General features: G+C 37.0%; 1 protein-coding gene across 10 annotated transcripts in view; it reads right to left on the reverse strand.

Annotated features, from left to right (window-relative positions):
* Positions 1-16771, reverse strand: part of LOC128013683 (eyes absent homolog 1-like) — a 54509-nt gene that overhangs the window by 28905 nt on the left and 8833 nt on the right. Inside the window, exons 1-6 of one of the 10 annotated variants that reach the window (XM_052596822.1) lie at positions 12260-12579; positions 6300-6427; positions 5673-5738; positions 3510-3587; positions 1914-1980; positions 1404-1546 (exon numbers count right to left, since the gene is read on the reverse strand). In XM_052596822.1, coding sequence (XP_052452782.1) covers positions 1404-1546; positions 1914-1980; positions 3510-3587; positions 5673-5738; positions 6300-6423 — 478 coding nt within the window. In that variant the 5' untranslated portion in view covers positions 6424-6427; positions 12260-12579. Of the gene's footprint in view, positions 1-1403; positions 1550-1913; positions 1981-3509; positions 3588-5672; positions 5804-6299; positions 6428-12259; positions 12580-16771 lie in introns of those variants that run through there. The other 9 variants (XM_052596823.1, XM_052596820.1, XM_052596829.1 and 6 more) reach the window with 9 other exon arrangements.

The raw sequence follows: 16771 nt of genomic DNA on the forward strand, positions 1-16771 counted from the left end.
GCATGGACTTCCAAGAATTGGCTGGTTGGAGTTCAAACAAACCTGCTTTTTGATTAGATTGAATCAGGCCCAATGCAGGTTTGCATTTTGCTTCCACTCAAACAAACACGTGAACTCTCGGGAACGTATTTCGAGATTGTTGTACCTAAACAACATTATCTGTGTGCATATTTTCACAAAGGTTTTCATAACGTTCAAACCCCTGGAAAAGCATTTCTAGCTTGAATTGGGCTCTCACAGTGTATAGACGAGGAATCGGAATCTTTATATCTCTCTTATCTGTCGAACTAGCAAAAAAATTGTAACTGTCTAAAGGAGACACAGACTCTGCAAATGCAAAACAAAAGGTCAGCAGAGTCCCAAGGTGGGAAAAGGGGCGACTAAGGGCTGAAGCAAGCATAAGCCTAATCTTAGTGATCAGCACACTGTTAGCTAAGTTTTAGAATTGATCTTAAAACTACATGCTAAGTATGAGACAAAAGGTGCATTCCGTTTGACAGGGTCCCTATGCAGTGTTCACTGCTCCCTACTCCCTATGCACGAATATCCATTGAAGTGGACTTCTATAACAATAATTGCTCATTTAGAATGCGCTAGAATGTCAGCAAAGAATGGCAGCGACAAGATCACGCAGATTATGATGTAACATACATATTGTTATTTATTTTACTTTCAATTTTAAATACATATAAAATACAAATAAAATTATGAATCTAATAAAAAAGTCAGAATTTATGTGTTTATCATACTTGTGCCATTTTCAGTTACCTTCGAACTGAACATGTTCACTCCTTTTCGGGTTGAATCCACTTCGCAGTCCACTTACGGTTAAATTAAACACACCAAAGATGCTAAAAATGCTAAATGCTCAGATTTAACGGAATCTCATTTGATGACTTGTAAATCAATTAAATGCATTAGAAGGACCAAAAACCATTAAATATTGGCCACAATTGTCAACAAATAAGGAAATATCGAAAAACCCGCTCATGAATTTGACTTAGATAGTGTTCGCCTGGTAGAAATATTTTATTTCTAAAATGTGGGCAAGCAAGACAAATCTTGTAAAATGATTATTTGCCAAAAATGTTTTTTAATATTATTCCTAAAGAAATAATAATAATAATAATGAATATATTTATAAAGCTGTCCACATTTCTATCACTCTGAGTAAATAAATAAATTCATTTTAAAAATGACCAAACAAATCCTAAAGCATAAAAAAAAAAAAAAAAAAAAAATCAAATGAAGAATAATTGTTTTAAATACTAATAAATTTAGTTTAATACTATGGCAGACAATATAGAAAATGCTTCATAAGTTTATCTGCTTGAGTGAAAAGCAAAGCACAATCTAAAATGCAAAGCTTTAAAGAATGGAAAAGAATGAACTGAGTCAATTACCATAGGCTGGAATCGCATAGGGCTGTCCTGGCTGAGGGTACGTGCCATAGGCAGCAGCCTGCTGCATTCCTGTGGTGTATTGCGTCTGTCCGTACGCCGCCATATTTTGGGCGGAAGGAGTCGGAAGAATGTGTGGATAGGGTCTGCTATTTAAGAGCAAAATAAGAGAAAAGGGAGACATGTATTTTTACCCAAAAGCCCATATCGCAATATTTGCTCAAAGACAAATTCTCTGTGATTCTGCTACTTAATCATAAATATTTGGCCAAGCTGTGAAACGGAGAAAAATCTAGCCATTTAGCAGCTGATATACATTGGGAAAGAATAATAAATCACAAGGAACATTTTTTGCAAGATAATAATTACAACAGATTTTGGAATACGCAAGCTGCAGACATCAATGAAAACAAAGCAGCTGGGGAGTCCAGAATCTGGCAGCAGGATCTAATTAAAGGCCCAAATGAAGTTGGATGCTGCTTATTTTTTAAAGAAAAATAAAAGAAGCCTTACTTGGAAGGGTAAATCTGGGGAGAGAACTGGTGAGTTTGTCTTGGGCTGAAGCCACTGGTTCCAATGGCTGTGGAGAGTTAAAAAGAAAAGAGGCAAGCACATATTCAAACATTAAAAAATAGGGTAAATATTATTCTTTGCCAACAGAACTTCTGGAGTCCAAGGAAACAGTAATTACATTGCATTACACTATTTATTTCTCTAACCTTATTTTAGGTTGAAAAATTAAGAGCAATAATGAAGGAAAATAATCAGGTAATATTGGAGCATTTTCTGCTGACTGTATACATAAAAACCTACACAGGATGGAAAGGCCTAGTGTCCACAAACAGGCACACACACGGAGCTGGGAATGATGTATAGCCGCACACACTGGAGGGTTTAAAGTAGGCCGTACAATGAGAAATCAGCGGGCCTGATTACAGGTAAGTAGTACACACAAGGAGCCTTCATTAGACACATACTGGCCCTGTGGTTCCCAGCCCTTAATGACGGTGTGGAGGGCCATTCAGTTAGCTCACACAAACCATACAGCAAGATGAGCTCTTTTGATGTGCCAGTGGATGCATGACTTAAGTTTTGAAAATAGCACTCAAATTGTAGTGCCAATATAAAAGGTACATCTCTTTGCCTTTTTTTTTTTTTTAATAATAACTATTACTAATACTATAACTATACTTACTACTTACTATTGCTGTTTTTAGACTTCTAAATATGAATTGGTCCTTTGTGAATTCTCATTTTGTAGGGCTTGGATGTCTTTTCTTTAGGGTCTAGGTATTACGAATAGGCAATTTTCTTGCCTTGCATGTATAATTGGCTGTGACATCTAAAGTAAGGGTTAGTTAAGGAGCTCTTACTCTATGTAACTGTATTCTTTGCACCCCGAAACCAGGACCTTTTCCACACACTTCAGCACCTGGTCTGGGAAAACACTGAACCTCTACACAACTATATCCCCTGAGTATAACGTGGACTCAAATGACTTCAGTTCATTCATATTGTCAGAGATAGAAGTCCAAGCCTTGATTTATATGAGTCTAACATAAAGGTATCAGGTACTTAGTCAAATGGGTAAGGAAATAAGACAAATTAGCAGGAATGTAATACTTTATGAATAGTTCTCACATTTGCTTAGTAAGTAATGTGAGGAGTCTATAACATGGAGAAGACCTAACTAAATTTGTATGCTTAAGTTTGAAAATAGACCATTGAGAGTATAACATTTTTGACACAAAGCAAAAGAGCTGGTTTTGTGGCTCCAAAATGTCTTCTCAATGGAGTACAAATCCAGTAGTATCACTTTACATCTCCCGTCTTAAAAAACTTTATACAGTTTTGAGGTTTTGAACGGCATTTCATAATTTATAAGTCGTGCATCTAAGACCCATAAGATGTATGGACCACCGATGGGGTGTCACTTGATTAGGGCCGAGAAGGGGGATGGGAGGGTCAGCCTGGGAACTGAGACAGAGCCTCACACTACTGGAGCTGGAGCCACAGAGCCACTTCCTGGGCCTCTGCTTATCAGTAATCCATCTGTGGAATCATCTCCCACCAGTCAGCTCTACAGCTTCGAGTGTGTGCGTTTCGTACCTGATCCTGAGAAGCCGTCTAGAGAGCCGTCTGCTACAGAGGTGGTGATTTCACTGCTGCTCATTGGCTCTGTTTTAACTGCAAGCAGAAGGAAAGCAGAGCATTTGTGAGCTGCACTGGTAAAGCCGGTTGTCAGTCACACTACAGGCAAATGCCTTTATGCTTGTAAAATCAACATACTTAATCTTAAAGTAATGCGTGAATTAAAGCATTGCCAAAAAGCAAACTTTTGTAATGCCAAGTGCTCATCCAGATAGTTTTATTGCCTCACAATGTGGAAAGGATCATTAGGTAGGTGGTTGGGTATTGTAAGGATGGCATAATGAAGTGGGCTTCTTTTGAGATAATAAAGCTTTCAGGTTTCAACAGCTCTTTCCTCGGTATCTCATAAGAGAGGCCTACAATTAAAGCTAATCTCTTCTACAAATAAAACAAGGACACTTCCCTTCCAATACACACAGCTCTTGTGTTGATTTATGGACAATAGCCATACTAAACACTATTATTCAAATGCATAAACCAATCTACTTCTGACAGAATGACATGTAAACATCAAAGATCAGAGAGTAGATAAATATATAGTTTCATAAATAAATAACTAAAATATAATATATATATATATATATATATATATATATATATATATATATATATATATATATATATATATATATATACACACACACACACACTTTGGATTCAGTCCATTTTTTCTTTCTTTTTTTTTTCTTTTTTTTTTTTGTTGTTGAAAGAAATCCATTACAAAAGATTCTGTTCTAAACATATCACAAAAATATTACATAGCACAACTGTTTTCAACATTTATATTAATAAGAAAATATTATTTAGCATCGAATCGACATATCAGAATGATTTCTGAATGATGGCTGAATTTAGAAGAAAAGGTTGCTTAAAGTCTGGCTTTGCCATCACAGGGATCAGTTAAGAAATATATAAATAATATTTTTCAATATTTTTCAATATTTTTCTATCTATCTATCTATCTATCTATCTATCTATCTATCTATCTATCTATCTATCTATCTATCTATATAAACTTTCAGTTTAAATTGTAACAATATCACAAAGCATTACTGTTTTTACTGTATGTTTGATTAAATGTATGCACCCTTGGTGAGCATAAGAGACTTCTTTCAAAAACATTAAAAACGTTACCAACTCCAAACTCTGAATTCTATATAATATACTCTTGTTTATTTATTTACTTTTTTAACATTGACAACATTGAACTTTTATTTAATGCCAAACTATGTATTCTAAATATCATTAGTCACTCGTTTTCTTACCGGAAGGGTTTTATGTAGCATCAAGGGAAAACAGGCAAAAAAGGTGGAATTTAATGGCAGGAGTAAACTGTGGAATGCATGGACGTGCAGCATAATTGATATGTCAAGGCAATGCATGGTGTATAAAATGCGTTTGACCCAACCGCTCCGAACTATAAGGGCAACCGGGAGATGATTTCACAGCATTTAGACAGGCCCGGATCTTTGAAATGAATCCATCTCTGTCTCAGGAGGGGGTGGGGTGGAGGTTTACATTTATGAAAGCAAAATTCACAATGTGGGTACAGAGTCATGCCCACTGAAATCCCTCATGGCTGAGGTAGCCATCAGCTTGTCATGTCGAACATGTTGCAGCTATGCTCTCCCTCAAAGGAACACATGTCGATAGGGAGCGGTTTGAAAACGTCCCAACGCTCCCCCCACCCCTCCTTCTCGAAGGGATACGGGAAAATAGTGGCACGGCACATGCAGAAACTAGTGCAGTCAAGTCTTATCACATACCACACATAACCATAAAACCGTCCAGCGGAACATCAAATAAAAAGCTAAACACACATTACGTGTGCCCACAGCTTTTTAACCATTCATTGATGGTCTGGAATCATAGCCAAAAAGTCTCAAACCATGCTTTCAACAGATTCACCATAACACAACACAGAATGCCAAACAAGAGTCCAAATGAAAGGCGCAATAGTTGAAGAGATGTGAGCGCATCAAATTGGCTTTTTCACATTTGTGAATACAATCAGATGGAATTGTTAGGATGGCCTCAGGCTGAAATGACTATATAACGCATGTAATTTCACATATGACGCCAAGTATTGTCCTTTCATTGTTTCGCCAGAACTGCACAAACCTGCAGCGGACTGTGAACTAGAACTTAACAACCAGTCAGCTGTGGTAAGCATAGTGATGTTATCACCTATAGGGAGAAAGAATGGGACAGGACACATGACAATCTGCACTGGCACAGGTTGGGCCTTATCACTGCAGAAATGGGAGAAAACCACAGTTAAGATTACATTGTGTAAACTACTTCAGAGCTGAATAAAATTCTTATGGGCTGTAACATGATCCGTAAAAGAACTGTAAGGTCTACAGTTTATATTGTGCACGCATTGAGTCATTTTTAAAATGAAGCGCTAAAGTGCACTGATGCCTTTGTAATAACTTATGTAGAAATATAGATTCAAGATATTGCAGAGGTCAGGGAAACAGATATTTCAAACTCATGTATATTTAAATGTAATTTTATTTAAAAAAAAAAAAAAATAAGTATATGAATCCCCCTGACATGACAAGCATATCACAAATCCAACAGAGCAAATATCTGCAGATGTTTAACACGGATTCAGCTTTTCACAACTTAACGGTGCATAAATGTTACACAAAGAGAATGGACAGGTAAAAATCCTTGTGCGGTAGTGCTAATAAATCCACAGTAATGAAGGTATACAACCCACCGGAGGATGTGGAGACGTACCTTCAGTGCCATTTGGTGTCATGGAATTGTTATTTATATGTGAGTTGTCGATGTTGGGACCGTTTGGGGACTCACTGCTTCCACTTACTCGGCTGTGTGGACTAGCTAGATCCTGCATTTCCATAGACCTAAGAGGAAGAGACACACGAAATGGTCACATGAAACTAAATGACACGTGCACACACGCTCAAACTAACAAGTACATCAAGATCTGAAATAGGAGTGATCGTTCAAAATACACAATTAATTACATAACATTGACAAAAAAATATTATTACATAATAGAAATCCATGTTTATTTAAAAATCCAATACTGACATTTTATGAAACTAAAATAGATTTTTAGATGCATGTAAAACAATACCTATTACCTTTATAAACAATATATATACTATTAATTATCATTATTTAAATCATTTTAAAATGAAATGAAAACAAATTACATTAAAACAAGAACATTCCAGCAGCTCTCCAGAGAAATCCGCTTAAGGGCATTCCTTTGAGGAACACCAAATGACATTTGACACAAATTTAACAATTAATGAGACATCTGATGATTGATTGACTTTTAAGCATAAAAATGAACCACCATTGGCCCACCGCAATTTTCATACAATGTTCATTTCCCTCAACGATCTCTGATCTGAAACAGATATAACCAGGCCCGTGTGTGAGAGAGAGAGAGATGTGTGATTGTGAGGACTCAAACCTCAACAAGAGCGAATGAAGAGTTCACTACAGCATGATGTTTGCTCTGGCGAGCGTCTTAATTGTTTCTTTGTTTATGTACTGAGGGCCACGCCACTGAAAACATTATTCTACTGGCTCCATCACACACTCGCTGGATTTTATTATGCATAGCAAATGGAAGGTCAGGCCAGTGTGCGTCTGCGGTTGGATGTATGTTACGGGTGTTTGTGTGTGATGTGAATGCGGTCGCAAAACTAAAACACACATCAGTCTCCAGAAAAGCATTATTGTGCTAATTGCGCCAAAAATGTGATTCCTTGTGTGCCGGGCTGCCAGAATCAATTAGGAATGGTTGTGTCACTGCTATCAACAATCAGTTGGATTTTTATGAATAACAAAGAAGAGGAAATAAGAAACGCATTATCAGCGTAGATTATCATACCTCTTTTTAGCCGTCGTTCTTGATCGGCTATAAAATATCCGTTACAGATGGTCGCAGTTAAAACAGGGAAAAAATTACACATGCCATAGAGAAATTTTTAAACTCAACTTGCTTTTTTAAATAACGCCTGTTTCTGACACAAAGCTTATATGTCAAATGTTTTCCTTCTCTAACACCTCTAACTCTCTCTGTCTTGATTCTTTCAAATGTCCAGCAGTTTACAAAAACTTCCAGACACCTTCTCCTGATGTGTCTCAAGCCGTTGAACTTATCTAAACAAGTGGCTGCTTTTCAGTGATGCTGCTGGCAGCAAATCAGCTCCCTCTTACCTGAAAATGGACGGACCTCAACCATTTATGTCAAATAGTGTTTTACCTCGCTTTCTTTCTTTTTCCCTATCCCCTTTTCCACCTGCCAGGACCCTAAAAACAATATCGCTCCTTGTTATTTCAGCTCGATGTCTCTGTGAAGAGCCATCCGTGACACAATAGACGATGTCTGAGAAAACATTTTTGTTATTCTCACACAGAATGGCAAGAGAGGAGTCAGTGGAACAGAGAGGCACATTGTCTGTGTCTCAACCCCTCCACCGTTGTTTCCTCCTTCCAGGTCTTCCCTCCTCCCAGCAGAATGATGGAAAGGTGATTCATCATTGGTCTACGACAGCTGCAAACTGGATTAGTCCTCCCCCAATCAACATGCAAAGCGGCTTAGCCAAGGTAAGCAACAAAGGGAGGGGTGAGTGACCAGGAGGGGGGGGGTGCGGTTTTGGGCGAGCCAGCCAGGGGCGCCTGCTCTTGGTCGCTGCCGCTGTTTCCTCTGGAAGTGTAGGGAAGGGGGGGGGGTCAAGGCTAAGAGAGATGGGACTTTGTTGAACAGAAGCTAGTCAAGCATGACACCCCTAGCATCTTTCATCTGCAACTGACACTATCTGAAATTTATCTACACTCCCGCTCCAGGCGCACTGACAGTTCCTAATGATGGTCAGAGGGATGACTGCGACTTCGCTTGAGGGTTTGGGGGACAAATAGATACTACTCATTGCATCTTCTACAATAAGACATAGTGAAACCTATTTGGTGTATCTTGCTTAAGAAGTTGAACGAGTTGAACGTATTGAGTGCATCTTGTACAGTTGGAGTGGAACCTTTGGGGCCCACATATGTTTTCTATGATACTTCAAATGGTACAATTACTCTTTTTAGCTGACAATTACATTCTGCTGTCCACTACTGCACTGATACCTGCGGCGCTATTACCCAATATCAGACCGGAGCTGAATTGTTGGATCTAGGTCACGGTTATTCGGCCTTTCCACCAAAACGTCTGAAAAATCCTTGCATGAATTTTTAATGCTGGGCTGTTTTCATGATTTAGTAACCCGAGCTGTTTGGTCTTGGTGTTTTTTGCCCCCCTCTTCCCACAATGGCCATGCTGTGATGAATAATGGTCAAGTTTTTTTCCAAATTTCTCCTTCTCTTGACCCCGTCTAGTCATATTAACACAGTTTTGTGCTCTAAAGTCATTCTTTACATCACCCTAAGCTTGGGAACATTACTTTGGCTTTCTATAAAAAGTCTAGCACAAGCTGTTTCATTGCAAGACAAGGGAGATAAAGAAGGAAGGGATATAAAGAACTTGCTACGGCCTGCATTCAGTGCCCTGAGCTTACGAGGCATTACGCATGCCGCTCTCACGGCAAAGCCCCTCATCCAGCAGGTGATTTTTTCACCAGGTGAACGGGCAAAGGAGGGGCCGGGGGGGGGGGGGTTTAAAAGCAGAAACAAGCCCTTGTGCTGTACTGCTAAATATTTATTGTTTAAACAAAAAAGGAGTGCATTCAGCATCTTTGATGTGCGCTTCAATTCAACCTGAACTGAGCTGTCTTTGAAGCTCTCGGGAACAAAGGGCTGCGTTGGAAGTGTCATCAAAAAAGCCGAACACGCTTCACTCACAACTGTTTGCACGGCTTTTTGTCTCGCTTTGCTTATTTCAAGCGCTGTTTTTTCTATCGGCAAACACCGCCAGGCTTTTAACATTGATCATTGTAGAGCACGCGGGTTGTCTGAGCCGCTCCGTCACAGATGAGATTCACCTGAATACTTCAATTCTGATGTAATAACAAGCACAGCTGGCATATTTTGTGGTATTTATTATACTGTGGGATTTTTTCTTTTTTTGTCAATTATATTTTAATTCAAATAAGATTTTTCAAATTAAAAAAAGATATATTGAAATATTATCATTCACTTTCCCCTGCCTGCTTTCCAGCCACGGTTTACAAGATTGTAATTTTATAGGGCAAGACATGCATGTCTCTTTTTGAATTTCATAGACTATGCAAAACATGTGTTGTAAGTTACTAGTTTTGAAAAACAACGCTTTAATCAAAATAACTTTAAAACAACTAATCCCAACTTAAGCTGGTCAGCTGAATCCACATGGTGGCCCAGGAAAAATAAATCCACTTGCAAAGAATGTCGATGTAGACAACAATTGAACACAGATGTGACTAGAATTAGACACAGTTTACAAAATGCTACACTTCACTGGACTCTGAGAGCAGAAAGCAAAGAAATGTGCACTGCCAGCAAAACACTGATTACCTTAAGCATAAAAAAGAACAGAATGGGAAATGCGTGCTTGTAATATCAGATTAAATTTTGTTGCAGGCATATGCTTTAAAGCCCCCCCCCCCCCATAACAAAATTATGTATTTAAAATTGTGAATGAACTAAAATACTAATAATATTTTAACAAGAAATTACATGAAAACTATCCACTTAAGATAATCAATATATACTTATAAATGAGGCCTATAAAAATGTATGTGGAAACGCACACTTTATGTGGAAACACACACTTGGACACATTTTCACAAAAAAAAAAAAAAAAAAAAAAAAAATTGCTATTTGCTTTTTTAATTGTTCATTTAAACAGAGAATTGAAACTTCATTCTGAACACGTGATGCAGTTTTCTTATTTGTCTCTTCAATTTTGTTCAATCTGAGCTCAAGCAATGGACAGTGAAGCTACATTAAATCTGTTAATTTGCTCAACTGTTTCCAGAAGTCCATCCGCTTTGAATGTCCACCAGAGAAGATTTAAGGTACACATCTGATCAAATTCTCCCCACCGCAGTGTAAAAGGAAAAAAAGCGATCACACTGCGAACACGTAAATTGTTACTGAAAAAGCATTTAATTTTAATGCAAACTTTTCTTCTCGACTTTTAATTTTACAAAAACACTCCATTGCAATTAATTTAAATAATAAAAAAACAAAAACTGATTTTATTGTTAGACATTAACATTTAATTTTTTATTTCCCCTATTTTCTTTAATTCACAACACTAAAACCTGAATCTACACAGACATCCTAAAAGCAAAAAAAAAAAAAAAAGATACTCAGGTTTAGCTCATCCTCTGCGTCTCTGCTTAAGTAAACAAACTCCTTGATTACATGTAAACAAACACAAAGGATTTGTTCATGTAGAAGAGCCGTAATCAATTGAGCTTCTCAGCCCTTATTTCCTTCTCCCTGAGCGACATTTTCCTGAGACCAACGGTGGCATGTTAACAAAATAACACTCTACTGTGTTTAGTAAACAACTAATCGCCACAAACTGTTTCCGCTGTCTCTATCTCGTAAACAGTGGAGCGCAGCAGTTTCAATTAACCCTGTGTCTTTCACCGCGCACCGTTTCCAGCTCGGCCGCACACATACGGAACGCATTGGGCCTTCAGCAAACAACGGCGCGTCGTTGGGCTGAACGCATGAGGGCTTATCAGAAAGAGCTTAATGCAGTCGAACTTATGGCTTATTAAAACAAATACACTGTGTAAACAGTAGAAATCAAGCAGCCCATTATGAGGTAATTAGATAAGCGGGGTTATTGTGCGAAAGGAACACAGAGAGAGAGCGGCTGGAGGCAACACCGTATTAACACACTCTGGAAAAATCAACGCGAGCCGGGAAACAGCTGCCGTGGGGATGGCTTTTCAATTATTATAAAAGAAAAGCAGATTTAAGAAAACAATTTCCAGTGCTTCTTTACTAAATTAATGTACAACAACTTAAAATTACAAGACTAAAGTAAGAACAACATTATCAATTTTGAGAAGTCCTGCATAATTTGAACAGATAACACAAAATGCAAAATTCTCAAAGAAACTTCCTAGTTCTCCCATAGGAAGCAACTCTTTCAAAAATGTACGGGTGTCTTGGTTTTGGTGGCTGCCTGTTGGTGTCTTACAAGACCCCAGTCTGCCTTTCTGTCTACCCTAATGCATTCCTGCCTGCAGCAGATGGCATTGGATGTCAACTGCTAAAACTGAATTGGTTTTGTTTATTCTGCCAGCTGAATAGAATCTTGGGTTTTGCTTGTTGGATGAAAAATAGAAACTTATTGTCTAGGACTCAAAATGGGGTCATTGTTTACAATGCGATCTCTTATTTCATTGCCTTGTACACCTGTTTTAAAGTATCAAAATGTTGTCCCCATCCGAGGGCTAAGGAGATGTAAAAAGGTGAATCTGAAATGGGTGAAGATGTGAATCAGGTGCGTGAGCTCTCAGGTGTGAGAAAGAGTCACTGGGGATTTAAATTTGAGCGGCAAATGGTGAAAGTGACATGATGCATCTTAAAGACTTAAAACTGTTTAAGCTGTATCTTATAAGGAATTTTATGTTAAAATAAAAAGTGTGTATTCATTCAAATTTTTTTATAAAACTGAAATTGCTGTAACTCTAAAGATTACGTGAAAATTTCAACACGGGACGCGTAAAATAATAAAAGTAGAAGAAAAGACTAATCAAAATAGTACTCACTACAATGATGGTAGAATCCTTGCACTTTTTCTTTTATTCCTCCCTTTTTTTGCAATCTTCTGTTAAGTGTCTGTCCGTTCCAGAGCAAATAAAGTAGTATTTAAAAAAATAAATAAACTTCTCTCAGAGTTGGTTTTAAACGCGCAGATTAGCGATAAAAGTCAACTTTTTTCTTTTTCATTTTAAGGGTGAAAAGTCATGGAGCCCCGTGCTAGATCTCAAGAGACAGACTCCGAGCAAGAACGAGAGTTGTCCGATTACTGCTGCAGGCAGTGACTAGCTAGTGTCTGACGAAGAGAAAAAAAAAGAGTGAAAGAGAGAGAGCCAGTTGAGAGAGACTGAGGGAGGGAGGGAGGGAGCTTGCAGTTCGAAAGCGCAGAAAGTTGCTCACTTCTCTCTTTCACAGGAAGACTTTAGTTTGGAGGAGGCACTGGGGAGTTTTCTTCACACCAGTCCTCCATATGTCATTCGCTCACAGCTTTAAGCAATATAGCCTTCCTCTAGATTGTATCAGTGATCCTAAGACAATGAAACGGCAGATCCTGCATGTATCTCTGCTAGTCTGCTGGATCCTGTGGCTCTGCACACACACAGCCCCAGGGCAAAGCTTTTTTTCCCTCTCTCTCTTTCCTCTCTCTCTCCCGTTTATTTTTATTTTCTTCTTTCCACAAACCGGCTCTTTTTTGTGGCTGATTCTCTCTGGTTTGTCCCTGACAAAAGGATCCTAGTAGGCATGCATTGTGTAAATATAGTTTGTAAATGATGGAGGTGATTTTATTGGAGCAAACTGGCTCGTTCGATCAGCGTTATAGTGGAAGCCCTCCATCAACAAGTAGACTGTTCACTGCTGTTTGCAAGGTAATGACTGCCGTCTGTCTGCTCCAGCTTATTACTTCATTTGTTTCCAAAGTTTACCTTCACTGCTTCCTCACAATGGAATACTACCAACTGCAATCTATTACATAAAGAAATGCATTCCTATTGTGGAATTTATACATTATTATATACATAAAGATATACATTTACACTGAAATAAAGATGCATACTCATGTATTAAAATATAACATGCAATTCCATTTATTTTAAATGTAATTAGATCGATAGCTAGATAGATAGCCAGTTATGTTAATATGTAATATATTTGTATGTGTGTGTGTGTGTGTGTGCATATATATATATATATATATATATATATATATATATATATATATATATATATATATACAAACACAAACACACACACACACACACACATTATGAAATAACTTTATATGTTAATATAATGGTCTTAATTTTAATGCCATTTTAAGCTAAATTACAAACATAACATAGTTACATTATTAGGACCATTAAGAATGTAAATGAACATATATTAACAAACAAGTGCATGTCTATATTATACATTATATACATATAATGTATATAAAATATAAGTATATATAAAATATAAGTACATTTATTTTATACAAAAATAATAAAAAATAACACACACACACATACAAACAAACATAAAGTGAATTTCTACTAAATACATATAAAATCTAAATATAATAAAGAAATATGTAATTAAGTAGCTTGTTTGTTTGTTTTTAACCTGTAAATTTATGAGGAAAACCTTTCTTTTTTTTAACTGGAGATACAATACGGTGAAAACTATAATTACATTTTTCAAATAATTTATGAAATATAAATAAATATCTATACAATTTGTTCTATAATGAACAAAAGCAGCCTTATTTTGTATATACAGTATACAGGCCTATAATAATAATAAAAACATTCCCAAATAAGCTACGAGGTGGCTAAAAAGACAAACACACACTCACAAATTGACTCGCACACCTTCATGAAGCTGGTGTGTCACAATGAAAAGGGCTCAGCAGCCATATATGGGACAGCAGGTCAAACCTCTGCCATTCACCTCAGTATAAATAGACCCAAGCTTGACTTCTCCTCATCTAGATGTGGTGCTACTAAAGCAGTTGTCATGCAAATGCACAGGCATTAACGCTACAGATGTGCCTACAGGTAAAAGCCAGCGTTTCACATTTCAGCCTGAGAAAATTAAATATATTGCATTTTGAAGAGGCTCTTGATAACTCAATAGACTAATAAATGCAGAGGGGATCTCAAGTAACTATTCGCCGTAGCTGAGGGGTTTATACGCCAATCGAGTTATAACCCCCTCTCTCGCACATAAAATTAACTTTCAATGTAATTTTGCAGATATTTTAAAATTGCACAGCATAATTATCCCAAGCTCTTTGTCTCCCAAACAAACACTTTCAATTTCCCCTAAGCAAAGCTTCAACGTCAACGGAAAGGTATGTTTCACATTACTGTACCGTAACTATAAATAGCACAATATCAGGTGAAAGATCTCTCATAATATTCAATAAGACTGAGATTAAGATTCTGAGAGATATATTGACTCACTTAAATGAAAGGCCATGAATAACTTAACTAAATTAATATCATGGGAAAATAAACAAATTGCTAGTTTCAAAGTCGAAAGCTAGTTTCAAAGTTCTGATAATTTGGTTTTATCGTATTGTGTAATATTGCTGTGTGAGTATATTCAAATATATTTAGTTCTGAAATCTAAGCCTCAACAGCCTTATTTTTCCACTAGACTTAAACATGTAGCAAAACGGCCCTTTAGAATTAGACAATCAAGCTCGCGATGTTCCTATTATGTGCCCGCGGTGGACTTAACAAAGATGCATTGATAGTCCTAGACTGACATCAGTGCTAAAACATTACTTGCCAAAAACTATATCACGCTAGAAACATGAGAAGTGGGTAAGATTAAAAGTGAAGCCGTTCTTTATTAAGGATTATGTCGATGGGATCCTGCAGTCTTACTGGGAGGCTGCAGAGATGTCTGCTTGAAATCTAGACACATGGGGGGATCTACAGTGTCCTGCATTGCACCGGGGGTTATCAAGAAATTATGTCACAAATGCATAATTATGCTGTGATTCATGCATTGCCCACAGCTGACCCACTAAAAACAACTGGCTGAAGTTGAGCTACTCATTACTCACTAAAGTAATTCAGCTGAAAGACAATAAAAGGATGCCCTGATGGAATGTCATTATTGTTATTGTATAGGACAATTACGCTTCTTCAAACTACGAGCAATTTCTGCTTTGAGAAAACTGAGAAAACATACAGCCTTTGTGATGCTAATAATGCTAATGCTAACCAACACAACAACACTGGGTGTTTGCAATCCGCTAGCCGAGTGTTTACACAATGTCACACTTCGAGGGGATCGAGTTGCTTTTTCTGCCCGTCTCCCAGAACATAAAACTCTAACGCTTCCCCCAAGATACGAAACCTGAACTTCAGTTTGTGAATAATGAAAGCAACTTTTTACACATTTCACATAATATTTACCTACTAACGAGAGGGAAAAATTATTCTGGGCCTCTAAATTCATGTCCCTGACAGGAGGAGGATGGGAGAGTTGGCTTTGTGGAGATCTTACCAAGCCATCAAGCAGCTGATACTGGATATTTCTTCATACTTTAAAGGATTATTTTCATAGCAAGTACGTTTTTTGCTTTAAATAACCGAGCTACAAAAAAAAAAAAAAAACTGATTATAGACACCTTTGATGTAAATCAACACATCCTAAACAATTAACATTTTACTAATACTTTAAAAGATAATTCACCAGGGAGAAAATAAAAGAGTTACTTACTAATCACAGTCAATTTAATGGCATGTTTAGCATGCGTTTATGAGGCCATTTAGCATATTTTATATAATCTGTACAGTAAAATTGAGGTAAACCTTAAAATAAGACAATACTTTTCCAAGACTGCATATGTAAATAATATGCAGTGTTGGAAAAAGTCTGCTGTGTTTATATTGTCTTATGTACAAATCCTTATTGTCATTTTGTGGGCTGATACTTTTTTAAAGGAAGAAAACAATTGTTTTCAACAGTGATAAAAATAATAAATAATAATTCTGGAGCAGCAAATCAGAATTTTTGAAGGATCGTGTGACACTGAAGATGACTGCTAAAACTTACGTTTTTCATCACAGGAATAAATTACATTTTTAAATATATTTAAATAGAACATACTTTAAATTCTAATATTATTTCACAATATAGCAGTTTTTACTGCATTTTTTTATCAAATAAAAAATGCAGCGTTGGTAAACAAAAAATACTTATTTTATCAACCCTACTGAATGTTTGAACAGCAGTGGTTTAGTTATGACGAATAAAGACAAATAAAAAGGATTCTAATTGTTAATCTGAAAAACTCAATCCAGTGCTGTTGCATTCAAAAGTAATGGGCAAAGCTAAATTCAAACACAATGTATGAGACATTTTATGGATTATTCGACTCCATCAGTGGGTGTTTTTCTCTCCTACTGCCTGATCCCACAGACTGCATCATCAATCTCCAAAACTACATTTGCTGATCCAACCTGCAGTGCTTAATTTCAGGAGAACCAATCAGACAGAATCTGCTCGACAGAGCTCCATAC

Source organism: Carassius gibelio, chromosome B24, assembly GCF_023724105.1.
Source record: "Carassius gibelio isolate Cgi1373 ecotype wild population from Czech Republic chromosome B24, carGib1.2-hapl.c, whole genome shotgun sequence".
Classification (NCBI taxonomy): Eukaryota; Metazoa; Chordata; class Actinopteri; order Cypriniformes; family Cyprinidae; genus Carassius; species Carassius gibelio.